At 44.3% G+C, this 12,542-nt stretch overlaps 1 protein-coding gene across 1 annotated transcript; it reads right to left on the minus strand.

Moving 5' to 3' along the window:
• Positions 1-253: 253 nt before the first annotated feature.
• On the minus strand, positions 254-11,682 carry LOC138414017 (olfactory receptor 2V1-like). The gene is given in 4 exon segments (XM_069540506.1): positions 254-280; positions 4,786-5,117; positions 5,120-5,361; positions 11,609-11,682. Coding segments are annotated over 4 exon segments (675 nt in total).
• Between the last annotated feature and the right edge of the window lie 860 nt (positions 11,683-12,542).

The following is a 12,542-nucleotide window of genomic DNA, read 5'->3' on the forward strand; positions in this document are numbered from 1 at the left end:
TATGGATAATGACCTTGAATGTAAATGGTTTAAATGCTCCAACAAAAAGACACAGACTGGCTGAATGGATACAAAAACAAGACCCATATGTATGCCCTCAACAAGAGACCTAGGGACCTAGGGACACATACAGACTGAAAGTGAAGGGATGGAAAAAGATATTCACCCAAAAGGATGTGTTGCCAATTACTAGAGCGACCATGCGTGGGGAAAACAGATATATTCAAACATTTTAGGAATTAAAAGTGTTGACTTACCCCCGAAATAACACCCGAATAACCTGCAGATCAAACAAGGCCAATATTATTACTTAATTAGAAAAGGTAAACACCATCTTGTCAGAATCTTAGTTTCATAAGGGAAGATCAATGTTTCATGTGTATAGTTTTAGGAACTGGATTTGAGTAGTTTGAAGTGGCTCTGACAATGCAGGGATCTGACTGGAACTGGTCAAAATCCATAATATAACAGGATTGATGGTCACCACGAGCATGAGTTGGGGAGGAGTCTTGGTGAGAAAACAATTATTTGGTAAGAAGCTGAGTTTGGCCAGCTGAGTCATCCATCGTCCAGAAAAGAGGACTGATTGAACAGTTTATTGTTCAGATAAAGCTAACAATGAAGTTATATTCCGACTTACAGCCTTATCATCCTGGGCAAGAATTTCCTGGAATATATAGAAAAGTCTTATTGATGTAAGGACTTTAATTTTGAATCTTGATAATTAAGTCATGTGAATACAGATGGTCTTAGTTTGCTCTAGATAGTAGCTCTAAATTGATACTAATTTCTTGTGACCCCAAACTCCAGTGCAGTCTACCAAAGTGGGGGTTTATGATGATGAGGTAGTAAGTGGTGTTTTGGCCCGAGTTCAAATCACAGTGGTCCAAGTAGGTCCGTAAACCTATCGCGTAGCTATTTCCCAGATCCTTAATGTATATTTTGAATAGTCATACCCAGAAACTAGTAGGAAACCCATACTGGCTCTCTGAACCCTAGCGGGAGTTTTATTATGGCAGAAAGAACGAGTGAAAGCTCAGGAACTTCTATTTCCTACCAGACAGTAAACAAAAATTAATACTGTATCTCTAGGAGACCTGCATGTATTAATGCTACCATAAACTTGAAATGTGCACATCTTTTTTTGGCCTTTACAGAAAGTGAATGGACCTTAGAAAATTACTATAGATTGTTGTAAAGTTAATCAGATGGTAACTTTAACTGCAGTGGCTGTTACCACCTATGTACTAACAGAATGCCTCAGATATAATCAAAGTACCTTGCTCAGCATTGCTTCTGATCAGGAAATTATTTCATAGCAAAAGAATGGCAGCAATGGACTTGTGTCCATAGAACTGACTGGTCTTGTATATGTGTCATCACTCAGAAGCAGTTGGCCTCAGTTATGGTACCAACTCATTTACAGTGTCATTTCAGAAATAAGACCCTGAAAATATGGAGTTCTATCTCATATAATGCAATATGTGCTTTGATTCAGTAATCAATATATGGGGCTATTTCTCCCATAACTGAACAACAATGGTCCCATCCAATCAGAAATTGAAATTTTACCTGGTTATTTTAGACTTCTCATGCCAGTGAACTAATAGGTAAATAAGACAGCAGCTCCACTAGAGTGGGGTGGGTTGATTGATCTCAATTACAAGGGTTATAGAGGACAATCCTGAGACAGGGGATTCTCTGGGGCACCTTTTAGTACTTCCATGTCCAATAGTAAAAGATAATGGAAAAGTACAGCCACCAAAAATACAGATAGTACCACTGAGGATTCAGACCTTTTTGGAATGAAGACATAGAGTACACCACCAGATAAATTATCCCAAAGGCATGAGGTTCTAGCTGAGAGCAAAGGAAATAAGGAATGGAAAATGGAAGAAGAAAGTTATAAATATCAATTATGGCTTCATGATCAATTAGCCTGTTGGTGTGTGTGTGTGTGTGTGTGTGCGTGCACATGTATGTGAGCTAGTTTGTTCTTATCTCTCTCTCTGCTCCTTCCTCTTACTATTTGTATACTGATTGCTATTGATAGCTAATATGCAGAGATTGTGACTGAGTATGAGCTATAACTGACATTGCCCATAGATGAATACTATAACTAATGAAGGATAACATGTATATGAAGAATAGTTACACATTGTTATGCTGGTGTTGCTATTTAACAGAAGTTCAAATATGGGTAAAATGATCCGGATGCTGAGTAGCCAAAGGGGTGGACTGTGCCAGTTCTTAAACTATTGTCTCAGCTCAAAATTCACATTTCTAGGGCTTCCCTGGTGGCGCAGTGGTTGAGAGTCCGCCTGCGGATGCAGGGGATGCGGGTTCGTGCCCCGGTCCGGGAAGATCCCACATGCCGTGGAGCGGCTGGGCCCGTGAGCCATGGCCGCTGAGCCTGCGCGTCCGGAGCCTGTGCTCTGCAACGGGAGAGGCCACAACGGTGAGAGGCCCGCGTACAGCAAAAAACAAAAATTCACATTTCTACACTCCAATTTTTTATTCTAGGGCTGCTTTGTCTTCAAGGTTCACATTAGGATCTGCCAATAGGGCCACTAGAAGGAGACCGTAAGCCAGGAAAAGAGATAGAAAACTCTTTCATGATTTCCTGTTTTCTTCTGTCCAACCAATCCAGCAATGTCTCTTCATCCAGGCAGTTGGTTTGACTTTGCAGTTTATTTTCACACTCACAGAACCAGTCTCATCCTGTCCTTCAGAGGCGCAAGCACTAGCTGACCAACCCCTATTCCTGGGCAGTCTTGGGATAGAGACTCTCCTGTGAACTTCTGGGGTGTCAGAACCAACTGCATAGCCCCCACTTGTCAGAAGGCTAGGACCGAGCTCTGCAATCCCCTCTTTTTCCTCTAGGCTCTGGAGGAACCATCATAAGTCAGGGCCGAGCAGGCTTCTCTATGTCACCTATATGGGAGACACCTCCATAGGTACCTTCTGAGATATGAATACCAGCCGGTCAGTGCTCACTCCTCAGACATCTGGACTCTAAGACTTCAGGTTTTAATGACTCTAACCTCTCCCTTTACATCCCCAGGCCTAGGAATAGTAGCTTCTTTCTGCAGGTTGTTTTTTCCTCTTCAATCCTTAGTGTTCTTGTTTTGTCATTTCAGATCTCAAATATCTGGTTAACAACTCTTTACACTACATTTTTTTCTGCTAAAATAATGGATATGGTTTTATTCCTGGCTGGACCCTGTCTGATATGTAAGATATAAAATAATGGCTCAATTTCTGTCTTTATTTCTGTTCTAATATTCAACTTCCAAAACGTATAGTTTTACTTTTGCAGAACTTGAAGTACAGAAATAATCACAGTTGCCACAGCAAATTTGGTATGTGAATAGTGCTTTTAAAAAGGTTTTCATATATATTATCCCATTAGATGCCTCTTCCTGCATTTATTCAATAAAGTTTTATTAAGCAACTATTGTCTATAAGGCACAGAGCCAGGTATTGAAAATACACAAATAATTTCTAAGCAGTTAAGGGTATATTTATATCTCTTAAAGGAAGTTTTATAAAGCCTCTCATGGGAGAAGACTAGGGACCACCCAAGAAAGAATTATAGAGACTCAATTTCTGCCATCTAGAAAGTTTTTTTTAATATCCATATTTATTAGGTAAAATCATCAATTTAATAATATAGATGACACATAAAGGAAAAAGGACAGTGCCCAGCACATAGTAAGCGTTCAACAAAACACAGTTATAACCAAGAAGAATTAAGAAATAGAGTGATTTACTTCAAGGACTTCATAAGTGATCAATAATGACAATAACGACAATGCATTGCTTCGTCATGGGGCTTTAGATTTACGTGCAGTGATCCCTACAGAATCCCTGTGCGGTAAGGCAGGTGTCATGATTCTCATTTATTGATGAGGAAATAGACACTCCCAAAGGGTGAATGACTTTGCAGCATTATGCAACCAGGAGGTGGCAGCACCAGGTAGCAGATGCCCTGGCCGTCAGTGCCGACTGCCAATCCCGCAACGATCCAGCCCCTTCTTTTTTTTTTTTTTCTTTCGGTACGCGGGCCTCTCACTGTTGTGGCTTCTCCCGTTGCGGAGCACAGGCTCCGGATGCGCAGGCTCAGCGGCCATGGCTCACGGGCCCAGCCGCTCCGCGGCATGTGGGATCTTCCCGGACCAGGGCACGAACCCGTTTTCCCTGCATCGGCAGGCGAACTCTTAACCACTGCGCCACCAGGGAAGCCCCAGCCCCTTCTTTAGGGCCCCCATCACCTCCCGATTCCTCAAGCTATAAATGAGAGGGTTGAGCATCGGAGTAAGGACTGTGTAGAAGATAAGAGACCACATTGTCATGGCTTGGGGCCTGATAGCGCCTGGGTCTCAGATAGATAAACATGGCTGCCCCATAGAAGAGGGACACTGCTGTCAGGTGGGAAGAACAGGTGGCCAGAGCCTTTTTATGGGCCTGAGCAGTGTGCATGGGGAGCGCAGATCCCCGGAGGTGAGCATAAGAGGCCACGATGATGGAGAAGGGCAGGAGCAGCATGAATACATAGCAAGCAAAAAACAGTATCAGGGCTTTCCTGGTGGCGCAGTGGTTGAGAGTCCGCCTGCCGATGCAGGGGACACGGGTTCGTGCCCCGGTCCGGGAAGATCCCACATGCCGCGGAGCAGCTGGGCCCCGTGAGCCATGGCCGCTGAGCCTGCGCGTCCAGAGCCTGAGCTCCCCAACCGGAGAGGCCACAACAGTGAGAGGCCCGCGTACCGCAACAAACAAACAAACAAAAAACAGGGTATCAAAAATGGATGTGTCTGCACAGGCCAGTTTCAGTAAAGCTGGCACCTCACAGAAGAAGTGGTCCACATTCCTTGAGCCACAGTAGGGTAAGCTCATGGCTCCTGCCATCTGCATCATTCCATCTATTACCCCCAAAGTCCATGAACTCCCAGCAATCTGGAGACAGACCCTCTGACTCATGAGGATGGGATAGTGAAGTGGGTGGCTAATGGCCACATAGCAGTTATAAGCCATGAGTCCCGGCAAGAGCCCTTCAGATCCCACAAGAGAGATGAGAAAAACAATTTGCATGCCACAACACACAATGGAGATGGATTTTCAGCCAGAGAGAAGTTGGCTGCCATCTTGGGCACAGTGGCACAGACCAACATGAGGTCCATGAGGGAGAGGTGACTGAGGAAGCAGTACATGGGTGTACAAGGATCAATGTAGATGAGGAAGATGAGGAGGACATTGCCACAGAGGGCAACTGTGGAGACCACCATAACCACAGAGAACAGGGCAAGATCAGTCTGGCTATGAGAAGAGATTCCCAAGAGATTGAAGCCATCTATAGATCCCCTGGATCAGTTGTTCCCAGTCACCTGAGAACATGGGCAGAGAAATTCTAAGATTGAGTGACATGTCTTTATTTATCTCTGGATTATTATTCTTCGGTCTTCTGTATCTTTTGTAATTTATTAGAGCACAACAACATATGCCTAGGGACATACAAGAGTATATTCTTTCATTTTTCCCATGACACGGATGATAGGATCTTTGCTAGCTCATAGAATTGAACCATTTATCTACATTTGTACATATTCATACCAAGAAGAATAGAAACTGAATTAGTTTATGTGTCACAGGACTGTTGGACAATCCTTCAATAGGCAAAACATTGGCTTTCCCATAAGGCACTGACTGTTTTTAGCTGGGATTAAATGGACTCAGTAAACTATCTCTAGCAGGACTTGGACCAAGAGATCATTTCATCCCCAAGAGATCATTCATATACGTTACAATAAAGGAAGGTAACGGAGACTTGAGATGTTCTTTATTTTGCTTAGGCCAAATATCTTGAAATCATTTTTTAATTCCTCTATGTCTTTTATTCCCTAGATCCAAAGCATCAGTAAAGCCTCTTGGCTGTACATTCAGAATACCTCAGAATCCAATGAATGCTTATGCCCACTGCAACTGCCCTGGTCCAAGCCACCATCTTCTCTCAGATGGACTATTGTAGGCTTCTATCCAGTCTCTTGACATCTATCCTTGAATCCCTTGAGTCTGCTCTCATAACTATTCAAATGAGTCTGCTTAAAATTTAAGTCATATGATGTAATTCTCTTGCTGAAAGTAACTCAGTGACTCCCCAAATTACTCCAAATAAAGCCCAAATACTTGCAATGACACACAAGGCCCTACATGATACACCCACACAGACACAGACACACACGCGCGCGCGCGCGCACACACACACACACACACACACACACACACACTCATATACACCGATACCTCTGACCTCATCTCCTACTGTGTCCCCTTCACTCACTGTGCTTCCTTGAATTTCCTTGGACAAATTGGACAAACACCCACCTTTGGATCTTTGCGTTTTCTTCTCTTTGGAATGCTCTTTCCTCAGATTTCTGTCTCTCATCTGCTTCAGATATTTCTTCAAATGCCAACCTCTTTAGAGATGGCTTCTGTGAAAGTCACTGAAGTTATAAACGTCTTGCATTTTCAAGCCCTCCCCTGCTCTTGGTTTCTCCACAGCACTTATACCATTTCACACACACGTGCTTACATTTTTAAACTTTTATGGTCTGTCTCATCCCACTGGAATAAAAGCACCATTTATTATTCACCATGACATTGGCAGCCCCTAGAAAGCTTGCCTAGTTCATAGTATAACCTTCAGTACGTAAGTGTTGATTGAATAAAATAATCATGGTGAAGTAATACATGGCTGCTGCTTCCATTTTCTCAAAGTAGAGAGACTCCCCCTTTAACTGATGGAGCCCTTGTTCTTGACCTCAATATACTAGTTCACTGTTCTATTTCTTCCTCTGAGGGATAGTGAGTGATATAGTAAGAACAATATTGAGGTATTAAAAAAAAAAACAGGACTTCTCTGCAAATGGATGATAGTGGCATCCAGGTGACATTTGTTTGGGGTGTATTCATGTCTACCTTACCTCCTTGCAAGGAGGAAACAAGTCAACCCCACAGAACACACTCTTTGTGTGAAGAAACAGAGTAATTTCAAAAACTAGGATAGGCCTGCCCAGATCCACCACCAGGGAGGCAGGCTTTGTGAGCTGAGATCTTACAGAATGGAGCACATCCTGACTCATGCCCAAAAAAGACATGCGCAGGTGTCTTTGCCAACAACAACACAAGGTGTGATGTTGAAGCTAGTGGGGAGGTCCTACAGGAGCAAATCACTGTTCCTACAGCCTTCAAATACCATCTTGGCCATATTAGCCCCAGACTAAACCAATCAACTGAACCAACCAGGTCCCATAGACCTCACACCAGAAATTCCTCCTCTTGTGCTAAGGACGTACTGTGTGCAGAATCATTCAGCTACATGCACCTTCAAAGACATGCACTCTACACGTCCTCTTCTCCCCCCCACAACCCTCCACCACCTTATACTACAATATCATAGAGTTGATTAATGACATTTAAACTCCTTTGAATTCTCATTTTTTTTTTTTTTTTTTTGGCAGTACGTGGGCCTCTCATTGTTGTGGCCTCTCCGGTTGTGGAGCACAGGCTAGAGACACGCAGGCTCAGTGGCCATGGCTCATGGGCCCAGACGCTCCACGGCATGTGGGATCTTCCCGGACCGGGGCACGAACCCATGTCCCCTGCATCGGCAGGCGGACTCCCAACCACTGTGCCACCAGGGAAGCCCTGAATTCTAATTCTTATACCACTGTGTACTCATCACCTCCACTTGGATGTGCAATGGGCTTATGCTACCTAAAGTGACCAAATAGAGTCCTTGGTCCCCTCTGGAGAAGCATCTGGTCTAACCTTCTTCCCAGGTAAATTAAGGGCAGGTCTGTCCAGCTTCCAAGGGTACAACACATGGGTCACATTGAACCTCTCCTTCCCTCACACATCCCAACATCATAAATCCCTGCTGGTTCTTCCTGCAAAATGTATGTAACCCTGACCACTTCACAATCTTGCCCATCTCACCTGGCCACACTGTCATCACCGCTCCCCTGGTTGATGGTGGCCCCTAATTGAATTTGCCTCATCATTCATTCCATCCTTGCCCCCATCCCAGTCTCTTTGCACACAGCACTGAAGTGAACCCGTCTCTCTAAGAAGATGGGTTCTTGAAGCAGAATAAAGGAATGCTTTTATCAGCAGAACTTCCATCACCACCCAGACCTCCTTTCCTTCTGCTCTCCCCAGAATTCCCATGACTCTCGTCTCACCAGCATCCTGTGTTTCCTCCCACACCAGCCTCGGAGGCCTTGGTCCTTGTTCTTGCCTACTCATGGAAATCTCTTCCCACATACGCTCCACCTGGTCCACTCACCTCCTAACTAACTTTCTCAGCCAGGGCTTCCTCACACCTATTTGGAGTTGAAATCCCTCTTCCCTCCCCGTTCCTTCCCTGCCTTATGTTTCTCTTAGCATTCAACACCATTGGGCATGCTACATTTAATTCGTATGAATTTGTTTTCTGCTTTCCAACTAGAACCTATATCCCCCATGCCACTTTTTCTCATGGGAGGATCCCCGGCTCTTAGAGCAGTGACTGGCATGTATTACGTGCTCAGTAAATACTGTCAAATGATTGATTGTATGCAAACAACTCAAGAAACTATTCTAGCATCTCACATATTCATTTCCTGCTCATTAACTTCATTCCTTTCTGCTGACTAGTTAATGGCTGCATTTTTCTTCTGAGAAATGACACCATAAAGAAGCCACCTTGTATCTAAAATATACTTTGGGGGACAAGCTGACTCTATGTCACATATCAGCCCTCTCCTTCCTGCCCCTTTACCTCCATGTCTCCCCACTCATCCTTTTTCCTCCTGTTAACCACTCTTCAACCCAGGAACCCAACACTATGGCCCCCAATCCAAAATGAGGGAAAGAGGAAAGAAAAAGGTCAATGATACATTTTCTTTCTTTAGAAAGAAAAACAGAGAAATAGATCAAATGAAAAGGACTAGAAGAAAGAAAGGAAAGACAAATAACACTAAAAGGTATGTGCCCTCCACCTACTCCAAAAAAAAAAAAAAAAAGCTGAAAGAGGCAGACAACAACAGGAAGAAGAAATGCTGATAATTTTTTTAACATCTTTATTGAAGTATAATTGCTTTACAATGGTGTGTTAGTTTCTTCTGTATAACAAAGTGAATCAGCTATACATATACATATGTTCCCATATCTCTTCCCTCTTGCGTCTCCCTCCCTCCCACCCTCCCTATCCCACCCCTCTAGGTGGTCACAAAGCACCGAGCTGATCTCCCTGTGCTATGTGGCTGCTTCCCACTAGCTGTCTATTTTACATTTGGTAGTGTATATATGTCCATGCCACTCTCTCATTTCGCCCCAGCTTACCCTTGCCCCTGCCCACGTCCTCAAGTCCATTCTCTATGTCTGTGTCTTTATTCCTGTCCTCCCCATAGGTTCTTCAGAACTTTTTTGTAGATTCCATATATATGTGTTAGCATATGGTATTTGTTTTCCTCTTTCTGACTTACTTCACTCTGCATGACAGTCTCTAGGTCCATCCACCTCGCTACAAATAACTCAATTTCATTTCTTTTTATGACAGAGTAATATTCCATTATATATATGTGACACATCTTCTTTATACATTCATCTGTCAATGGACACTTAGGTTGCTTCCATCTCCTGGCTATTGTAAATAGAGCTGCAATGAACATTGTGGTACATGACTCTTTTTGAATCATGGTTTTCTCAGGGTATATGCCCAGTAGTAGGATTGCTGGGTCATATGGTAGTTCTAGTTTTAGTTTTTTAAGGAACCTCCATACTGTTCTCCATCGTGGCTCTATCAGTTTACATTCCTACCAACAGTAGAAATGCTGATAATTAAATATAAATGTGAAATGACCAGCAACTAGTAATAGATGCAGCAAAGAGGAGAGAAGGGGGTGACAGGAAATGACCCTCACTCACCTTTAAGTGGGTTCCTTGAAGGAAAACCAATTCAGCAGATACCCTGTGGAGGAGATTCCAGCATTAAAATCATTTCTTCATCCTTCCATGTGTTTGCACTTACTGGGTCAGAGGGGTCAGGGAGGAGCCCCCCAGCTCTGAACTCCTTCCTCAGCTCCCACCAACCTCTCAGCCCAGCTGTGGGTGTCCACGTCACCCTCAGCCTCCCTGTGACTCTCTAGCTCAGACAGTGGGCCTCAGACAGGCAACAGCCTCCTCTCAGCAAAAGGGGTGTGGAGATAGTGAACTTAGTCAAGGAGACGGTGGTGGGCAGATGGGGACAGAGCCAGGATCCGTGTATCTGAGCCCACTCCCTGATTCCCGTCCACCCTCCACGGGCTGCCTCCCAGCCTGGGCTGCAGAACTGTCTCCTGCTGCCCATGCAGGTGCTTAACACTGAAGCTGAGTGAGGAAGGTAAAGCTGTGAAGTCCCAGGGGACCCACAAACTCCAGCCCTGGAGCAGAAGCTCCCAAGTTTATAATGAAAGAAAACCAAACAGGGAGCTTGGGGACAGGACCAGAAGAAGGGCCAGCGGGACAGTGTGGGGAAACCTGGTCATGGGAGGGGCACAGAGCAACCAGGGCACAGGAATGGGGAACAAGTTTCTTGGTGCTCTACCCCTCACCACAAACAAATTCCACACTTCCCCAGTGACCCCAAGGGCCTCCATGGGGTCTCCACCCTTGGGTTCCCTGATAGACTTTCTCTGCACCCCAGAATCTACACATGTTTTTTGCCGGCCCCATGAAGTCAACATACATTTATTGAGAACCCATGATATATAGAGCACTGGGTGAGCTGTTATGCTTGAATCAAAGGTGGAGACTGAACACAATCCTGGCCCTGAGAAGTTTATAACCTGATGGGAGGGGAAGAAGAGCACCCACATTCATGAGACTCACAGGGTGGCATGGGACTGGGTGTCATCCCAAACCCGGTCAGTCATACCTGTAAGCTCAGTGCCTTTCACAGTTTGCTATGGACAGTCCTGTGGTCTTCAGTTATGCCCCTCATCCCAGTGTAATCATGGATAGCACTCCCTTTCACTCTCAAGGATGTCCCAGGATTTAAAAAAAATATTTATTTATTTGTTTGTTTGTTTGTCTGCACAGGGTCTTAGTTGTGGCACGTAGGATCTCTCGTGTGGGATCTAGTTCCCTGACCAGGGATCAAACCCGGGCTCCCTGCATTGGGAGCGCAGAGTCTTAACCACTGGACCACCAGGGAAGTCCCATCCTAGGTTTGATGATAATTTAATAGTCACTTTAATTTTGACTTTATGTCCCATGGAAGGAGGTCAATTTTCAAAATGGCCAATTCATTGGAAACCAAATGTCCAGATCATCAATTTATGTTGTTCTTTTAACTCTTTGATGTATGACTGGTTTTTATTTTATTTTCGCAGCAGCAATAAAACGTGTTTTCCTGCCATACAAATCTCTTGGGGCCTTTAGTTGGAGGCTGATGCTCAGAGAGGACAGATTAGACCAGAGGGCTGAGAGAAGGGGACTTGAAAGGAGAGGCGGGAAAACACAAGGAGGTGGAGACAGAGGGACCTAGAAAATAGAGGCCTCTGTCAAATTAGTTCCAGGCACACCAAACCGGTTTTTGAAGAAACTCCTTACAGCCACCTCACACTCTTCTGCTCCTGCCTCCTCCTCTGTCATTCCCCGCATCCCGCTGACCTACTCTGCTTCCCTATAGGTACTTGAAGTTTTTCCACTTCCGCATTTTTCTCAAGTTAACCTCCCACTAGAACTTGCATTGCCTACTTTGTCTTTTCCTACTGAAACTCAGTTTATTCTATAAAGACCCATCTAAAGCCCATCATTACCACTCTCACCTTCCAAAGATTCAATCCACATCCCTTCAGCCTCTGTGAGTTCCTACAGTCTACTGTCTGTACAATGACAATTTATCCTGTTCTGCTCTGTGAAATCTGTTACATTACTATTTATTTAACCTACATAGTGATTGGGTGAAACTTGATTGCATACAACCAAGAAAGAGCTTTATGTTTAGCTAGGACCACTTTCACTCCTGGAAAATCCCTCACCACCTTTGATGGAGATCAGGCTGATCTCAGAGCTGTCTGGTCTGCTTCAGGTGTAAGTCTATTCCCACTGAGCTAATCAAGACCAACTTTCAGGTAGGATAAGATCCAGCCTGATACAAGTCGTGACTTAAATCTCTCACCAAATTCAAAATCTCCCCTGTGGCCTCTGTCTAGTTCAGATCTGTTTGGGAGTCTGGGGACTTACCACAGGGAAGGGTGAAAGATTCTGTCTTTTCACTCTTTCTCCTGCTCCCTTCATTCTGATACTTCGAGATCTCTCTTCCTTCTTTGGTTTTCTAGGATTTAAGGAAGGATTATGGATGTGGGGGGCAATGGGGCACCCTGTTGAGTAGTATATATCAGTGTCATCTGCAGTGAGATATCCAAATTCCATTGTGTGATCTATCTATCTATCTATCTGTCTATCTAATCATCCCTGCATGTTGATAGATGTTGAATGCCCTCCCCACCCTCTGAGAA

Source organism: Delphinus delphis, chromosome 3 (genome assembly GCF_949987515.2).
Source record: "Delphinus delphis chromosome 3, mDelDel1.2, whole genome shotgun sequence".
NCBI lineage: Eukaryota > Metazoa > Chordata > Mammalia > Artiodactyla > Delphinidae > Delphinus > Delphinus delphis.